At 32.5% G+C, this 19,245-nt stretch overlaps 2 protein-coding genes across 6 annotated transcripts in view; both read left to right on the top strand.

Moving 5' to 3' along the window:
- The first annotated feature begins 892 nt into the window (after positions 1–892).
- LOC130664269 (phenylalanine--tRNA ligase alpha subunit) lies at positions 893–4,584 on the top strand. 2 transcript variants are annotated; one of them, XM_057464152.1, is made up of 9 exons: positions 893–1,014; positions 1,309–1,485; positions 1,901–2,241; positions 2,306–2,527; positions 2,612–2,727; positions 2,801–2,985; positions 3,061–3,422; positions 3,512–3,613; positions 3,781–4,584. In XM_057464152.1, exons 2-9 carry the CDS (start codon positions 1,345–1,347, stop codon positions 4,370–4,372), a joined length of 2,061 nt encoding a protein of 686 aa, XP_057320135.1. In that variant the 5' UTR covers positions 893–1,014; positions 1,309–1,344; the 3' UTR covers positions 4,373–4,584. The 2 variants fall into 2 exon arrangements, with proteins under 2 accessions (XP_057320135.1, XP_057320136.1); XM_057464153.1 differs by having other exon boundaries at positions 894–1,014; positions 3,512–3,638; positions 3,781–3,918.
- Positions 4,585–5,241: 657 nt separating this feature from the next.
- LOC130664267 (E3 ubiquitin-protein ligase HUWE1-like) overlaps positions 5,242–19,245 on the top strand; it is a 16,842-nt gene continuing 2,838 nt past the window's right edge. The window contains exons 1-7 of one of the 4 annotated variants that reach the window (XM_057464148.1): positions 5,242–5,924; positions 6,625–6,700; positions 6,799–7,017; positions 7,105–8,181; positions 8,285–14,001; positions 14,101–14,227; positions 14,333–19,178. In XM_057464148.1, the coding sequence (XP_057320131.1) occupies positions 6,656–6,700; positions 6,799–7,017; positions 7,105–8,181; positions 8,285–14,001; positions 14,101–14,227; positions 14,333–19,178 (12,031 nt within the window). In that variant the 5' untranslated portion in view covers positions 5,242–5,924; positions 6,625–6,655. Of the gene's footprint in view, positions 5,925–6,624; positions 6,701–6,798; positions 7,018–7,104; positions 8,182–8,284; positions 14,002–14,085; positions 14,228–14,332; positions 19,179–19,245 lie in introns of all 4 variants that reach the window. The other 3 variants (XM_057464150.1, XM_057464147.1, XM_057464146.1) reach the window with 3 other exon arrangements.

The following is a 19,245-nucleotide window of genomic DNA, read 5'->3' as shown; positions in this document are numbered from 1 at the left end:
TTAAAATCATATAAAATAAGATAACAAGTAGTCGAGGACATAACTAAACGCAAGGTAATGAGAAGACCGATATTTCAAGAAAAATTTCCCCTATGTCTCCTAATCCCGGCTTATGACGGGTAGTTGACTGTATAATAACTAGATTACATTCATTTTTCGTTGTAAAATTCAAATATTTAGTAAAGAAAATTATTTTTGCCATACCCTGATTAAGAAAAATGATTTGAAATGATTCAAAATTTTTTTTATTTTAATATTTTGTTATGATTTAAAAATTTGTGTTTTAGCATTTCTTCTGTTAAAAAAAAAAATAATTAAATGTCTTATTTGAATAACGATGCTGAAAGTAGCCAACAACTGAAAATTTAGTGTTTTTAATTACCAAGTTAATTGTCATCCTTTATTAAAAGAATCGATTTAAAACGATTAGAAAAAAAAATTTTTAATACTTTTGAATCACCCTTCTTATGGGCATTTAACATTGCAAATCGTTTCGAATCGTTTCTTTTAATCAGGGATTATAAAAATGTTTAAAAAATATACTCAAGAGAATTTTAAAAAATTCTTCACATGCATTTTTTGAAATTTTTGCCTGTCAATATTTATTTTGTTTATTGAAAATGAACAAAATTGTTGAATGTCTTAATCGTACTTGAATACTAATTTAATTCTTAACATAAATTACACACTTTAATAATAGATAAAAAGTTCAATATATCTTCTCGTGGTTCAGAAATTAATTATCATTTTAATAAAAAATATACAATATGTACATTATCTTAAGTATTTATAAATATTTTCATTTTTCATTAGTTAAAAACTTTCAATAATCATATTTATTTTGAATATATGTATAAATATGTGTCGTGCAGTTGGTATTCCCTATGTTTTTTTCTCTCTCTTTCATTATCTGACGGTAACGTCTGTTACGGTTATTTTTTTTTCTCCATTTTAGAATATTAAAACGTGGTCAAAAAACTATAGCACATAAAAATACTGAGGGTTTTACTTGAGGTATTGCATATTGACAAAACTTTTAATAATATTTACTTTATAAATCAATATTCATATATTATAATATTTTATGTTCTGTAGAAGTTAATAATATTTATTATTATATTTATTGGAATAATTCATATCCATTAATACACAAAAACTTTTTTTTTCATTAAAATATGTTCTGATAATAGTCTGAAAATAATTCATTAATATAAATTTCAATACTTTCAGAATTTAAAATTTAATTTTTAATATGATTTATTCGTTAATAAGTAACACATGTTCTTAACTTTATTTTTTTGATGATAGCCGGTGCATAGGATGATGTAATATCGATCAATCAACATGACAAGCGAATTAGCAGAAAATATTTTACACCAAGTGGAGAAAAATGGTGAAGTAAATTCATTGGATTTAGTAAATGTTTTTAATGAAGACCATCAAAAAATTATTGGAGCTATAAAAAGTCTTCAAACTCTTGATAATGTATGTTGATTTATTATTATTCATATTTACATATTTAGTTTAGTGAAAATAATTATTTAAGTTTATATAAATTGTTTCCGAGTTCATCCTCTTGAAATTTTAATAACATTAAACCAATATGTGTAGATTAATGAGTGTGAATATTGCCGACAATTGGTAATTTTCTAAATATAAGAATACAAAAATAAAAATTAAGAAGAACGAAAACTAAAAAATGCGTACTTAAATAATTGAAAAACCAGAATGCGCATTTCCTTCAATTTCAATATTGTACTTGATTAATTTATTTACAAATTATAAATTGTCCCATATCTGCTACATTCACACTCATGTAGATTAAAATAATTATTACTATTATTAAAATGTAAGTTTTTAAATTTATATCATATAGAATATATATTTTTATTATTTTTAGGTAATTGAAGTTGAGCAGATAAATCATAAAAAATGGGAACCAACTGCAGAAGGTGAACATGTAATTCAACATGGTAGTCATGAAGCCGCTGTATATCATGCAGTACCTGAAAATGGAATATTACAAACAGAAATTATGAATTCTGTACCATATGCCAAAGTCGGATTTTCAAAAGCTATTGTGGCTGGTTGGATAAAGCTCGATAAAAGCAGTGGAAAACCTATGGTTACCCGAAATGTATCTACTATTGAAGATACAACACAAAATAATCTTAAAAATTTTGATAATCTCACTGACAATATTAAACTCGAGTATAAAAAGAGAAAATTACTTCAAGAAAAGTAGGTATTTGTAATTAATAAAAAAATTGTGACTGATGACCTAACTTGGAATTATTTATTACAGTATTATTAAAAGTGTCACCGTTAGAAAGGGATCAAATTTTTCGATAAAAATTGAAAAACAAGAAGCAGATTTAACAAGTGATTTATTAGTAAATGGAGCATGGAAAGGAAAAAAATTTAAACCATACAATTTCGATGCTATGGGATCTGCACTTGATGTTGGTCATTTACATCCTTTACTTAAAGTTCGAGCAGAGTTTAGAAAAATATTTTTAGAAATGGGGTAAGAGATAAAAAATATTTTTACAATAAAGCACTGATATAATTTTACAATAAATAATTTATTGTTTATTAATTTGATAATTAGTTTTATGGAAATGCCAACGAATAATTTTGTTGAAAGTTCATTCTGGAATTTTGATGCATTATTTCAACCGCAACAACACCCAGCTCGTGATGCTCACGATACATTTTTTATTTCTGGTACTTTTCTATTGTTTTTAATAGCCTATAATGATTAATTTATATTATTGTATCTGTTAAATTTTAATTTTAGAACCAAAGTATACAAAAAATTTTCCGCAAGCTTACTTGGAGAAAGTTAAGCAAGTACACAGCAAAGGAGGATATGGTTCTGAAGGTTATCGGTACGATTGGAAAATAGAAGAAGCACAAAAAAATCTTTTACGTACCCACACAACTGCTGTGAGTGCTCGAATGCTGTATAAATTAATGCAAGAGGTATATTTTTATTATTCTATCAATATATTTGTAAATGTATTGTTAAATAAATATTTATGTTAAATTTAATTTTAGGGTGAATTTAAACCAGTCCGATATTTCAGTATTGATAGAGTATTTCGTAATGAAACATTAGATGCAACTCATCTTGCTGAATTCCATCAAGTAGAAGGTGTTGTAGCTGATTATAATTTAACATTGGGTGATTTAATCGGTACTCTGTATGAGTTTTTTAAAAAACTTGGAATTGATAAACTCGAATTTAAACCTGCATACAATCCGTACACTGAACCAAGTATGGAAATTTTTTGCTTTCACGAAGGATTAGGAAAATGGATTGAAATAGGTAACAGCGGTATATTTAGACCTGAAATGCTTTTGCCGATGGGATTACCAGAGAAAGTTAATGTTATTGCGTGGGGTTTATCATTAGAACGGTAAGTGTATTATAATTTATCTAAAAAATTAATCGTTTAATCAGTGAGTTAAACAAATAAATATAATGGTTTTACTTTTTTTTTTTTAGACCAACGATGATTAAATATAAACTTAACAATATAAGAGACTTAGTTGGACCAAAAGTGGATTTACGAATGGTTTACAACAATCCCATTTGTCGTTTAGAAAAGTAAATATACATTCATTATTTTGAGGTATTTATGATTTGCATTGATGATTTTTTTTTTATTATTCAATCTTGATTTTATTTTTTATTTTTTTTATTCTTATTTTACTTTTTATAATCAACATATGAAAAAAAAAATTGATTTATTATAAAATTAATTTTATTAATAGGGTAAGCAACAAAAACTCTTTCAAAGTAAATGGATCACATGATGACAATTCCATTGTAATAAATTCAACAAAAAATAATCAATGTCTTCAAGGCCAGAGTTATGTCATATTTTGTGATCCAAAGTATCCAATTTACTGGTTTGAATCACTTTTAAGTCTAGCGGAAAATTGTTTTACATCATCGGTGTCAACTCACCTTCACTCTTCAGTCTTGAATCCATCTGAAGATCTAAAAAATTTTTGTAATAAATTTCGTACAAATGAAAAAACAGATATATCAATTATTTTTATATGGAAATCTATAGGAATTGATCCATTGTTAAAAGCATCAGGAATGCGTGAAATTTTCGGCGAAATTAATATCGCTCGTTTCTTTAATCGTCTAATTGAATCTGTTAATAAGTCATTACTTAAATATGAAAGTAATGGTACTAAATATGCTAATAAAATAGATATGGTTCTCGAAAAAATGCATTTATCAATGCATAAAGAGAACAATTATAAATTAAATGATTTACGCAGTAAATCTAAAACCCGTTACGTTCTGGGAGATTTATCAATTATTGATGTAATGCTGGAAGCTCAACGATAATCTTATAGATTGATAATTTTTGAAAATATAAATTAATGAAAAAAAGCTTCCAGCGTTCTTTCATATTTTATAAATAATAATAAAGTTATCATTTTCATTATTGAAAACAAAAACCGTTGGCCTTATATTTAAATAAAGCACATAAATAAAAACAAAGTACCACTAATTTAATTTTTTTTTCTTCAACACTTTTTGTTAATCACCTGTCAATAATTATTATAAAAATAAATAATATTATTCAGTAATTATTGTTTCAAATTGACATTTTTATCATACTAAAATTTTTTTACTATAAATTTTATTACAATTTAATTTATAAAATTAAATCATCTCCCTTATATAGAATCGTTAAAGCTATAAATAAAAATTTCAACAATGCTGATGCATATAAATTTAAAAAAAAATATAGATATATACATGCTTTATGAATTTTTGTGCTCCAATTGTGCAATGTCACAATTTTTGAGGCAATAATATAAATATATATTAAAGATATAGTTTTTGTTCATCATGCATTTTCTGTATGTGTGTATTGTGTTGAGTACGAAGATGAAACAAAACAATCAAAACATAGTAAGTATATGTATTTCTATACAAATATATGCGATACATATAAATTCTAGGTAAAAATTTAGTATCGAGTATGCACGTACGTGGTTATTCGTACGTGTATGTAAGGTTTGTATGAATGTGTTCATGGATACTTATACATATATGAATACATATGTATATGCTGACGAGAAAGAAAGAGAGAAAACGAGAACAGTGCACTCTGGTCGCTCTCGTGTCTCGTCACAAAATATAAAAATTATATATAGTGTGAGTGTAGCTTTTGGTTGTTAGACTATTCTTTGAATTGAACAATTGTGTGGATAAGAAAAAAAATAATCAAGTAAAAAAATATCGATGAATTATCAACATTAAGTAAATATTAAATAAAAAAATTGTAATAAATTGTGATAGTTTAATGAGATTATAAATAAAATAAAAAAATAATAATAAAAATAATAAAGGAATATCGTTGTAGTGATGGCAGTGTGGCACTGCTAAAATGGCGACGATCGGCGGTCATACTGGCGGTGAATGGTAAAAAGGAAGTGCTGGACTAAGATAGTGTTTTGATTCGTACAATAGGTAGTCAACGCACAACGAACGTCGTGCAAGTACAGTAATAGTCACGCGAACGTATAAATACATACTTACATACATATATATTTTTTTTTCTTTAGTATTAGAAAAATAAAAAAATATAATAAACACGTAAACGTACCAGGTGTGTTTGTTAGTTAAGAAAATAATTGAAGACAAGTTAAAACGTTAATAAGATAACGGCTGTAAAGCAGCACCGCCCGGTGGTGGTGAAAATTCCATCTTCCGTGCTGTGACGGCCGCAATGCCCGTTTTGAGTGGCGATTATATTCTTCTTTATAAATTCGTTGGGACCATTGCTAAAAAAAAATATTATTTCGATACAAACATTATTAACAGTAACATTTACGTCGAGGTCGACGTCACGAATAACGCTCGTGACCCTCGACTTAGGAGTCATTAGGTAAGCAAAAGGCATTACAGGAGTTCTTGACGATTGTATTTTTTTTTTTTTTTTTTTGCGCATTGTCGAGCTTATTCTCTTATTCACATATGTAAATATCATCATTTTCATTTGTATTGGCTTTCTCTTATCCGGGATTTCCTTCAAAAGGCATTGATATATATATTCATTTTTTTTTTCTCAATGTCTCGTGTTCCTTGTTCACAAGTTTACCGTTAATTATTACTGTAGCTACAATTAAACGGAAAAAAGGATATCCTACGATATTATAATTACTAAATTTTAATTACAATTATTTATGAAATGTAAACGTTCTATTTACGTAAATCTTTTATTGTTATTAATTTTATATTTTTTTTTTATCCCTGATAAGAGGTTAGTTGGTCTCTTTTACCCAATGACTGTGCAATTTAATCCCGTCCAAATATGTTTTGAGTTCATGTCTTTGTATGAAAAAAGTTTCAATTAGATAAGAACAAATATTAACGTGTATGATGCAATATTCATTAAAATAAGTAAATATCAATTAATAATTGTAGAATAGTGCGCAGTGATGTTTTTTTTTGCACATTCAAATGATTATAAAATTTAAAATTTTAATTAACTTTAAATTATTGAAATAATGTAAATTAATTATTTAATATTTATCTATTAACATTAGTCGTTGTATAATTTATTAATTAATTATTTATTTTTTCAGATTATTATAAAAGCATAGTTAATTCTTCAAAATGAAGATCGACAGGAGCAGATTGAAAAAGTGCACTTCTGAAGTGGTAAGCTGATTATAAAATTTTGTAATACTAGGATCAATTTTAAATTATCTGTTAATCTTATTATCAATGTTTATTTGAATTATTTATTTTATTTACAGCCTGCTGAGTGCCAGGCACTAATCAGTAAACTTAGATCATGCTCTCACAGCGAATTGCTTGAAGAATTAAAACAAATTGATGCTTGGACTTTTGGAAAATGTGAATTATTTCACTGGATCGATGTGTTGGATCTTAGTGACAGTATATTGGAAGCAGCTGTTGCAAGAAGTCATGATAATCCATGGGAATTAGCATGTGATCTTCCTCAAAATAGAGAAGTAAGTTTTGTTTATCACCATTATTATTATTATATTTATTATGAATATCAATATTGTAAATTTAATTAAAATAATTTCTGTTTACAGGCAAAAGAACTGCTTCTCTGGGTTCTTCATTTTACCACTCTATTGATAGAACATTCGTTTTCTCGGCATCTTTATAATAGCATGGAGCATCTTGTAACTTTGCTGTCAAGTTGTGATATGCAAGTAGTACTTGGTGTTCTGAGTCTTTTGTATATGTTCAGTAAACGAAGCAATTTTATCACCCGTTTAAATAGTGACAAGCGCCAGGCTTTACTCAGTCGTTTAAATCATTTAGCTGAAAGTTGGGGTGGTAAAGAAAATGGTTTTGGTCTTGCAGATTGTTGTAAAGAACATCCAGATAAGCCATTTCCACCAAGCGCTACTACATTACACTTTGAATACTATGCAGAAAATCCAACAGCTACTGAAGCAACCAACAGTTCAACGGGAAATTCAAATACTAAAAAAGTTGGACAGACTAATCTAGTAACATATATACATATTGAAAATGTAGATAAACTTGGCAAAACACCAGCACAAATTATGAACGACTTGATAAAATTTTATAACGTACCACAAGATAGACAAATGGCTCTTTTAACACACATCAGATTGGCTCACAGTTTTTCTGATTATCGAAGACGTTTACAGTGTGTTCAAGCTCGTCTACAAGCTCTCTCTGTACTTGTTTACAGCAATGCCTTACAAGAAAATGCTCATAGTCTTCTTCATGCTGGATTATTGGAGGAATTGGTTGAATTATTAGAACTTCCACATCCTCATCTTGTTGATATTCGTGCAGCTGCACTACGTACACTCACAAGTATCATCCATCTTGATCGAAATCCTCACTTTCCTAAAAAACCAGGCTCTCGTCTTAATATGATAATAGATGTTACCGGTGCAAGTTCTTATCATGGATTTTTGCCGGTATTGGTTCGTACGTGTATAACAACACTTACATCGCCACAACCAGATGGTCAACCTTTCCCTTTGGCATTGGCTACTGCATTGTTTAGTTTCTTGTATCATCTTGCCAGTTATGAAGCCGGTGGAGAGGCTCTTGTTAGTTGTGGAATGATGGAAAGTCTTCTCAAAGTCATAAACTGGCCTGGAAGTGAATTAGAGCATATTACGGTAAATTATTTATCTTAACCATCACTACATTTAATTTATAAAAATTCAATTTATTTAATTTTAATTTATACTAAGTATTAAAATTTGTATTTTATATTTTTAGTTTGTAACAAGAGCTGTACGGGTGATTGATCTCATCACAAACATTGATATGCAAGGATTTCAAGCACACGGTGGTCTGTCAAGTTTTATAAATAGATTAGATATGGAGGTTAATATTTGTAGAAAGGTACAGCCTTTCGAAATTGATCCAAGTATGTACAATCAAGATGTTCCGGTATCTACTCGTGAAAAATCAATTGAAAATACAGAAGAAGCTGGTCCATCACGAGCTTCTAATCAAGTTTTCGATGAACGTGAAGAAATATGCAATCCAATGGAATATTCTGAAGATGAAAATACAAATTCTAAAACTGAAACTAAAATAGAACAAAATTCAAGTAACAACAGCTCACCAATACGGTCAGGCAAAACATGTTTACCTCAACGAGCTGCTCTATTAAAATCAATGTTTAATTTTTTGAAAAAGGCTATTCAAGATCCAGCATTTTCAGATAGTATTAGACATGTAATGGAGGGTGAACTTCCATCTTCATTGAAACATATTATAAGTAACTCTGAATATTATGGACCATCATTATTTTTATTAGCAATTGATGTAGTTACAGTTTATGTTTTTCAAGAACCATCATTACTATCTTCTTTACAAGATAACGGTTTAACGGATGTAGTACTTCACGCTTTGCTCATTAAAGATGTTCCGGCCACTAGAGAAGTTTTAGGTTCTTTACCAAATGTGTTCAGCGCTTTGTGTTTAAATCAACGTGGTCTTGAATCATTTATGAAACGTCGACCTTTTGAAAGAATTTTCAAAGTATTAATATCACCAAATTACTTATCAGCAATGCGTCGACGACGTAGCGCTGATCCTCTCGGCGATACGGCGTCTAATCTTGGTAATGCGATGGATGAACTTATGCGTCATCAGCCAAGCTTGAAGACCGATGCAACTGCAGCAATAATAAAATTGCTTGAAGAATTATGTGTACTTGGTTGTGATCCACGTTACATTTGTTGGCGAGCAGCTAGTAAAACTGAAAATTCACCATCGAATTCAAATTCAAATACTCGACAATCATCTGGTCAATCAGTTGGTGTAGGTGTTGGTGATAATGGAGCCGGAAGTGGTGGAGCTGGAGGAAGTAGTAGTGATGAAGAAGAAGAAGATGAGGAAGAAGCAAGTACAAGTTCACATCCACAACGTGAAGAACAGCCATCACCATCACCTGTACAACCTGGACCTCCGCCGCAACAACCTCGAGAAAAAACACCAATTGCACTCGTTGATTACATTCACAATGTAATGAAATTTGTTGATGCAATATTAAGTAATAATTCAACAGATGATCATTGTCGTGAATTTGTCTCTCAAAAAGGTTTAGTACCATTATTATCTATTCTTGGATTACCAAATTTACCAGTTGATTATCCTGTGGCACAACCTGCACAATCTGTTGCATCAGTTTGTAAGAGTATTCTTAATCTTGCTCACGAGCCGCTTGTATTAAAAACCGGTCTATTACAACTAAATGAAGTACTCAGTCTTCTTAAACCACTTCATAGTCATATGGAATCACCCGGTGGTTCAGTTCTTCTTCATGAACTTGCATCAGCACCAAATTTAGAAACAGCATTTACAAGTGATACTGCAACACCATTACTTCATGCAATGAATGCAGCTCACAGTTATGTTGTAATGTTTGTTCATGTTTGCCGAACTAGTCAAAGTGAAATAAGAAATCTCTCTATGAATCATTGGGGTTCAGAGCTTGGTTTATCAGTTCTTCAAGGTTTATCAGAATTATACATGTCACTTGTATGGGAAAGTACGCTTTTACTTGCACTGTGTAGTGATGATAGTATTCCAGCTGGTTGTGATTTTGGTAAAGAAGACATGGATAAACTTATCCCAGCTGAATTAAGAGCAGATGGAGATACATCTGTTTGGCCAAATACTTCTGCTGCATCAGATATGGGTAGTAATGGTATGACAACTGCAATGGAAGCATTAAGTACTGATCCACCACCAGTATCAATGGAAGTAGATGATAAACCAAGTACCAGTACTGGAAGAGCATCACCCAGTGCACATCAACTTAAATATATTAAACCACTTTTGGGAGCATCCTCAAGACTTGGCCGTGCTCTAGCTGAACTTTTTGGTTTATTAGTTAAACTTTGTATGGGATCACCTATCCGACAACGCCGTGGACAACAATTACCAATGATGCCAACGATTCCTAATTCTGCTGCACGAGGAGTAGCATGTGCTCTTAATATTCTTCTTACTCGTGGCTTGTCTTGGGATAAACTTCCGCCATCACCACTTCCTAAATTTAAATTAACTTTCCTAATTTGTTCTTTAGGATTTACTTCACCAATGTTATTTGATGAAAAACGTCATCCTTATCATCTGATGTTACAGAAATTTGTTCAATTAGGTGGACAAAATGCTTTTTTCTCTACCTTTCGTTGGGCTCTATCAGGTGGAGAACAATTTCCTTTATCTGAAGGTTTAGAACATCCAGATTTACCTGATGGAACTGGTGAATTTCTTGATGCTTGGTTGATGCTTTTAGAAAAAATGGTTAATCCAAAAGCTATATTGGATTCACCTCACGTTGGATTAGCCAAGTGTACTAGTTACAATAATACTTATCGATCCCAAGATCCAATAATTAAATATCTACAAGATATACACAAAAAAGCATTTGAAGCAGTCATGCTTATGTGGGGTAAGAAACCTTTAAAGAATTACGGCGCACGAATGACTGAATCTATACTATCTATACTACGACACATTCTTCGTGGAGAAAAATTAATAAAAGAGCGTACAGAAGAAGAAACTACCGAAGATACATCAAGTACCAGTGGAACAGCTGCAACAGCACCTAGAACAGGAAGTAACAATGCTACAGAGCGACGAGATGATCCTGAAGCTGATATTAATGCAGAACATCTTCGACAATTAATGGATATGGGTTTCAGTCGTGCTCATTGCGTAGAAGCATTACTCCATACGTTATCTGTCGAGCAAGCAACAGATTATCTTTTAAGTAATCCAGCAACTCAACGTAGACCTGACGTTTCTATTGGTGATGCTAGTGGACAAGGACCTATCATGGATTTAGACTTTACAGATGATCAAGTAATGTATGCTATTGCAATGTCTCTTGGTGATTCAGATTCACGTAAATCTGTTGAAGAACCACGAGATGTACCTATTACACAAACAATTGATGAATTTACTAGCACTGCTCTAGAACAGTGTCTTAATTTACTTGATTTAATGCCTGATACTGTATACAGAATTTGCGATCTTTTAGTAACAATAACAAAAAGAAATGGTGAAGAATGGCGTGATACTATGTTACGTCATTTGATGCGTGATATTGGTGAGCTAGTTGATTATCTTATTGATATTGCCGAATCACCAGATGAGGATGCCGGTACTAGATTAGTTGAATGTGAACAAGCTACAAAAGTTGCTGGACGTATATATTTATACACACTGTTCTTTGAAGGTACTTTCCAAGAAATGAGAGTTCCTTGTGCTCAGATAGTTGAAGAGTGTGCCATTCTTGATAAACTAGTTCGTTTATTAGTAATCAGTGAAGGGCCATTAACATTAAATAAAAATAAACTTTCAAAAGATTGTAAGGATGGTCAAATGCCTGCTGTTAAAACACCTAAATGGCTTGCACCTCTTCTTTTACTTATTGATAGACTAGAAAAAGTTGCTGTATTAACTCAACGTAAACAGCTTATGCACAAAGTAACAAATAGAATATGGAAATGGTTTGATTTAAGTACTGGAAAATGGACACCTTATTCACCATTAAATAATCGTTTGATAAATGACGCTTATTGGGCTGGTGAACCAAGTGTAAGAATAAATTGTTCACGTCGAAGATATTTAATAACATTTTCGTGCATGACACAAGTTAATGAAGACAGTGATAATAGACGACCTATAACAATGGGTTTTAAATTTCACAATACCAACAGTGATGATGCTAGTTCCGGATCAGACTCAAATATGGATACTGAAGAAACAACAACAGAAGAAAAACGCAATACAGTTGTTCAAGGTTTAGATCCAAGTATTGCACCAAGTATTGTTCGTGCCTGTGTTAAATTACTAGCAATTCCTGTTGATCGTGATACTTTACATGCTTTAATGAAAGTCTGCTTACGATTAACTCGTGATTATAAAAATGCTGAGGTATTTGCTAGAGAAGGTGGAGTACAATTACTTTTGGATATGACTCAAGCTAGTAGTTTTATTGGTTGTATCAGTTTGAGTACTCTTTTAATACGACATACTCTAGAAGAACCACGAACACTTCGTCTTGCTATGGAAAAAGTTGTTCGTAGTCGTACTCAAGCAAATATTCCACCTGCTTATAAAGAAATTCTTTTTATGACACGACAAATTAGTAGTGCTGTTTGTAGAAATCCTGATGTTTATCGTCAAGTTTGTGAAGATATTTTACGAGTTGATATAAGTGTTTTAAAAAAAGATGATACTGATAATCGTCTTGTTGTTAAAGCTTTACCATCAAATCATTCATCAGCAATGCCAATGGCTGAAGATGTTTCTGTAAGTGTTGTTCATGATCTTCTTGACGCTTTAATAAAACCAGTTCCTGTATTTCCGGATGATAATACAACTACACCAGTAGGAAGTCCTGAAAAAAAACCAACAACTACTATTACAACAATAGCAACAACAGGCCTTGGTGTATCATCAACAACAACAACAAGCTCACGACGAACTGATGGTACAAGAAATAATGCATCTACTACAAATGGACCATTAGATGATGATGATCAAATAGTACCACTAAAAATGTATACTGATTATATAAATAATGGTAAAGTTGAACCTGAGGAAGCTAAAAAACCTTTACTTTCAAAATCAGCAATTTTAAAAATGTTAGCAGAGTCAATACGCTCTTATGGTGCAATTGCTAATTTAATAGCTGAACATACATACAGAGCAGGACAAAGTGAAATGGTTACTGAAGATACAACAGCACTAGGTTTTCTTTTGGATAAACTCTTACCGGTATTGCCTGAAAATTCCGGTGATCGTCAGTGTAGTAGTATGGCAAGAATGCTTATTGCTGCTATTGCTTCTTGTAATCATTCACCTGATGCTCAAACAACTTTAGTTACTGAAGTTAAAGCAGCATTACTACGAACTTTATCATTACCCGAAAGTTCGGAAAAACATGCTCAATTACAATTACTCATTGGATTAATTTCAACAATGATTGACAGTTGTCCTCCAACATCACATACTCCATTACGAGTACCACCAAAAGTTCATCAGTATAACAATGTTAATTATGTTGTCAGAATAATGCTAAAAAAAGGAATAATTACAGATTTAGCTAAAATTCCTCATAGTCTTGATTTATCAAGTCCAAATATGGCTGGTACTATTAATGCAGCATTGAAACCTCTTGAAACATTATCAAGAATTATTAATCAACCAATGCCTGGTACTGTTAATAATAAATTTCCAAAACCGAAAAATCGTACTGTTCAAGATGAACCAATTGGTGATCAAACTGGTACAACAACATCAGAAGCAACTCATGCAGTTGGTGAGGAAGCTAATGAAGATGCTGAAAATACAGAGCATGATATTTCATTGAATGCTGAAAGTCTTGAACCAACTTCTGAAAGTCAAGTTCAAGATGAAGGTGATGAAGCTGCATTAGAAGATATCATGGATCAACTTTTGGAAAGGTATGATGCAATAATTATTACTAATTATTATATAAATTATTTAATATTTAAAAAAAAAGAACTTCAGTGTTTATAATCCAATAGTGTTTTATTTTCCAGAGACGGCTCTGCCGTTACTGAAGAACCAACGTCACGATCTCACAGACCAATGGACATTGATGATGAAAGCCTTGCAATGCGTGATACTGATGGTGACTTTGATCCAACCCGTGATACAACCGTAAGAGTAACGTCTCATTCAGTCTATATGATAATATAAAATATTTAATTATTTATTTATTAATATAAATTTTTCATATATTTTAATGGTTTTTTTTTTTTTTTTTCTCAGGAGGATCTAATGAGCTCTGATTCAGACTCAGATAGTAATCAATCAGATGATAATGAAGATGATGTTCAGGATGATGATGACGATGAAGAAGAGGAAGAGGAAGACGATGGTGAAGAAAATGAAGAAGAAGATGAAGAGGAAGAAGAGTCATCAAACTATGGAGAAGAAGATCACATGGGTTATATCGAAGGTATTAGTGATGCTGTTCGTATGATGGCATCCGCTGAAAGAGACGTTAGTAATGTCGTAATGATTCCTCATAATTATGACAATCATGAGAATAATTCAACATTACCTACATCAACAAGACCTAACCACTCTTGGAGTGCAAACTTCCCTTTACCTGTTTCACTATTTGAGGATTTACCGTCTGTCTCTGAAGGCAATGGCATTGGATCACATCCATTATTAATGGGACAAAGTAGTCTAGACATAGCTAACTCAAGAGCTCAACGAGCTTTACGTCAACGTAGATATCAATATCTTCAAATAGCCAATCCAAGAAACTCAAATTCTCCAGTTATTTTACAACGATTATTGGTCCCAGCAGCTCAAACACTTCCAATGTCAGCCAGTCAAGTATTAGCATCTGGATTCCGTGATACACGTGTCGTTGTAATGGATAATAGTCTTGGTATTTTTTCTAATCAGGAAGAAGAACAAATAGATTTTGTTGATCAATCGGGTTACTTATTTGGACCAAGTTTAGCAGCAACATTAAATAACATTCCTACTGCTCTTCATTGGTGGATTGAAGAGAGCAAACTGTTGGATGGTGATTCACAACCTGATTGTTGTGTTGGCGTTGTTCATAAATTAATTCCCGGATTAGAAAAACAACGTAATGCTGAATTAGCAGAGAGAAAAGACAAACGTAAAAAACAACAAAATACCGAAAAAGATTCTGAAAAAGACACTAAAGATACTAAAGAAACTTCAAAAACACGTGAATCAGGATCATCAGTTATTGTATCATCTCAAGCTGAACAACAACAACCATCAGGATCTGTTTTAACAAGTACAAGTGCTAGAAGACTTGCTGAGACTATTGAAGCTGCAGTAGAAGCTGTCAGACAAAATAGTGATCGTGATGAAAATGTAATTGAAATTACTGGTGAGATGGAAGTTACTGTTCAAGATGATGAAGAACGAACCCCACCTCCACCACCACCACCTCCAGAAGAACAAATGTCTGAAACAAGAAATCCTCTATCTATTCTCAATGCACCACTTGAACTTGCTGAAAGTTTAATAGATTCTGTTCTTCAGCCTAGTGCAGAAGAAGCTACGAGATTACGAAGATTGACATCAAATCTTGATTCAGATGAAATAAATCTCAATCGTTCATACAATCAACTTCCAGAACCAAGAGATCCAGGTGCATGGGTACACAGATTTTTGGGTATTGAACAACCTCGACGGGAAAATAATGCCAATATTTCAATTCAAGACCCTGCATCATCATCCTCATCTACCACTGATAACAATGCTGTAACATTCACGGAACAACCAGTACCTCAACAAATACCAGAACAACAACAACAATCACAATCACAACAGGCAACACCACAGACACCTTCACAACAAACAACATCACAAGAAGCCCAACCACAATTGATTGAACCACAAGAAACGTCATCTGAACAACAACAACCACTTTCACAACAAACACAACAACAACCAGAACAAGCGCAAGCACAGCAACAAGTAACACAAGATCTTCAATTACCAGATGGAGTGGATCCTTCATTCCTTGCTGCGTTGCCTGATGAAATGCGTGATGAAGTTATTGCTGAACAACTAAGACTTCAAAGAATAAGACAACGTACACAAGCAACTGTTGTTGAAGAAGTCACTGGACCAGTAGAAGTTAATCCTGAATTTTTAGCTGCATTGCCACCTGCTATTCAAGAAGAAGTTCTTGCACAGCAACGATTAGAGCAACAACGTCATGCAGCAGCTTCGGCAAATCCAGCAGATCCAGTAGACGCTGCAGCTTTCTTCCAAAATCTTCAACCTTCATTACGACAAGCTATTCTTACAGACATGGAAGAATCACAGATGTCTGTACTACCACCTGATCTTGCTGAAGAAGCACAAAATCTTCGAAGACAATGGGAAGCACGTAATCGACATTTAATGCAAGAACGTTTTCTTAATCATGTAAGTCAAGGGAATACAACACTTTCAAGTATTTTAAGAAACTCTGGAAGAGGTAGAGGTGGAGGTACACGATACGCAATCCACTCAGTAACTCAGAGAGCACAATGGAACTCATGGAATCCACGTGGTGAAACTAGTATAGCTCACCAAAGTGCTGGATTACGTTTACGTGGACGTCAACTTCTTGATCACGAGTCAATGGCATGTCTACTAGTACTTTTATTTGTTGATGAACCAAAAATTAACACATTAAGACTTCACAGAGTAATTAGAAATCTTTGTTATCATACAAGCACACGTGAATGGGTGGTAAAAGCTCTTTTAAATATTATGGAACGTAGTAATGATGAAAATAAAGAAATAATGAGTGATTTTACTAGTAAATTCAAAAGAAAAACAGTACATCCATCTATTGATTATTGTTCACCAAAATTATCAGAATCAAGAAATAATTTACAATCGTGGTTAAATATAAGTATTGATGCTGCTCTTGGCTGTCGTGCTAATGTATTTCACGTTTTACGACATAGTGGAAAAAAATCAGAAAGACAAGGAAACGTTATTGCTATTCATCCTCAAGCAGCACCAACTGTTTGTAGGCATACACTAGAACTTCTTATTTCTTTAGCTAAAAGTTTTCCTGGTTACTTTGTGCCAACTAAATTTAAAGAATCTGAAGAAAAGAGTAAAGACAAAGAAACTAATGGTAAAGAAGAGACTGGAGCAAAACCAAAATCTGCATCAAAATCTACAAAAAGTGATATTCCTGATTTTTGGGATATGTTACTCAGACTTGATTCTTGTGCTTCAAAAAAAGGTAAATCCGTTGCCCGAACACACTTTACATCTGGATTTGGCAGTGAACCAGAGCAAAGTTTGACATCATTTGAATCTTCAGCTTTTGGACAATTAATATCTATGCTCCATTGGTCAGTAGTAAGACGTAGTAGTCAATTAACTGATAAATTACTTCGACTGCTTTCTCTTATTTCAATTGGTCTCACTGAAGTTAATTCTTATCGACGTCAAGATGCTACAAAAAATAAAAAAGTTGAACCAAGTAAAGAACAAAGTGTTGCTGCACCTGAAGGACATCTTCGTCTTGCTGTTCAAGTTTTAACAAGTAAAAGTTGTTCTGAAGAAGGTTTAGAGGATGCTACTGCTTTACTTCTTAACTTATCACACTGTCCAGATCCTACACGACAATTGATATTAAAACTTTTATTAGAAGGAGCTATGGAGTTAGCTAATATGGTGTGTGATCATATTAGTGAATTAATGAAAGAACTTAAAGTGTTAAATCGTGAAATACGTCGTAGAAATTCACTAGAAGAGCAACCATCAACAAGTACTGGCGGTTCTGGTCGTGGTAATTTAACAGATCGATTTACTCAAGATAGTGTTATTATTACTGCACCATCAAAAGTTAAAGCTGGTACTGATCTTCAATTACCATCAATGAGTGCACTGGTCAGCAAGACTTCTAGTCAAGCATTCTTCTTACGAATACTTAAAGTTATTGTACAAATTAGAGAAGCCGTTTATTTGGCAAATAAAAAGAAAAATGAGACTGCATCACATACGGAGACTGCTATGGAAACTACTATACCATCAACACAACAAGTACAAGAGACAACAGTTGATGATAGTACATCTGAAAGCACTGCAATGGATACTGCACAAGCTGCTAACACAACAACGATAACAACAACACCAACGCCAACACCAATAACAACGATGTCGACCACAACAACAACAACAACAACAACAGCAACAGCAGCAGTAGCAACAACTGCAGTAACATCACAGCCAGACAGCCTTAAAACGCCAACATCATCAAAGACAGATGAGGATAAATCAGCACTTCCATTGTTGAGTGAAAGTTTGGTATTGGATAATTTATGGGAAACTTTAAGTGCTTGTCTACTCGAGTTAGAACATACTCCAGATCATCATGCCGTCCTTGTTCTACAACCTGCCGTTGAAGCCTTCTTCTTAGTACATTCGTCATCTAGTACGTCAACGCGCGATCGTAACAATGACGCAAATGCTGAACCAAGAGAAGCTGTAGCAGATGTTGCACCTGTTTCACCAATTTATAATGAAAATGAAGGTCAATCACAAAGCGAAACTGCCAATACTATTTCTTCATGGGATATGACTCCTGCACCACATAAATCATTACCGTCCGATCAATTGAAATTCCTTAAATTTGCTGAAACACATAGAACAGTGTTAAATCAAATATTACGGCAAACAACAACTCACTTGGCAGATGGTCCATTTTCAGTACTTGTTGATCATACGAGAGTTTTAGACTTTGATGTTAAACGAAGATATTTCCGAACGGAATTAGAACGAATGGATGAAGGAATACGAAGAGAAGAACTTGCTGTTCATGTTCGCAGAAGTCATGTATTTGAAGATTCCTTCAGAGAACTTCATCGTAGAAATGCTGATGAATGGAAAAATCGTTTTTACATTGTTTTTGAAGGTGAAGAAGGTCAAGATGCTGGTGGTTTACTCAGAGAGTGGTATGTCATTATTTCAAGAGAAATATTCAATCCAATGTATGCACTTTTCACTGTCAGTCCTGGTGATCGCGTTACATATATGATTAATTCATCATCTCATTGTAATCCAAATCATTTATGTTACTACAAATTTGTCGGCCGAGTAATAGGTATGTTATATTTTAAATTTATAAAAGTATTAATAAGTTAAAACAAAAAAAAAAACCTTTAATATGA

The sequence above is a fragment of the Microplitis mediator genome, chromosome 2 (genome assembly GCF_029852145.1).
Source record: "Microplitis mediator isolate UGA2020A chromosome 2, iyMicMedi2.1, whole genome shotgun sequence".
Classification (NCBI taxonomy): domain Eukaryota; kingdom Metazoa; phylum Arthropoda; class Insecta; order Hymenoptera; family Braconidae; genus Microplitis; species Microplitis mediator.
Note: the sequence above shows the minus strand (reverse complement) of the source record. Positions and strands in the feature narration are given on the sequence as shown.

Excerpts from the sequence above, each read along its gene's own strand:
- LOC130664269 (XM_057464152.1), top strand. The coding sequence starts at position 1,345 with ATGACAAGCGAATTAGCAGAAAATATTTTACACCAAGTGGAGAAAAAT. Across the intron at positions 2,986-3,060 it reads TGTATAAATTAATGCAAGAG|GGTGAATTTAAACCAGTCCG; the intron begins GTATATTTTTAT and ends ATTTAATTTTAG. Across the intron at positions 3,423-3,511 it reads TGGGGTTTATCATTAGAACG|ACCAACGATGATTAAATATA; the intron begins GTAAGTGTATTA and ends TTTTTTTTTTAG.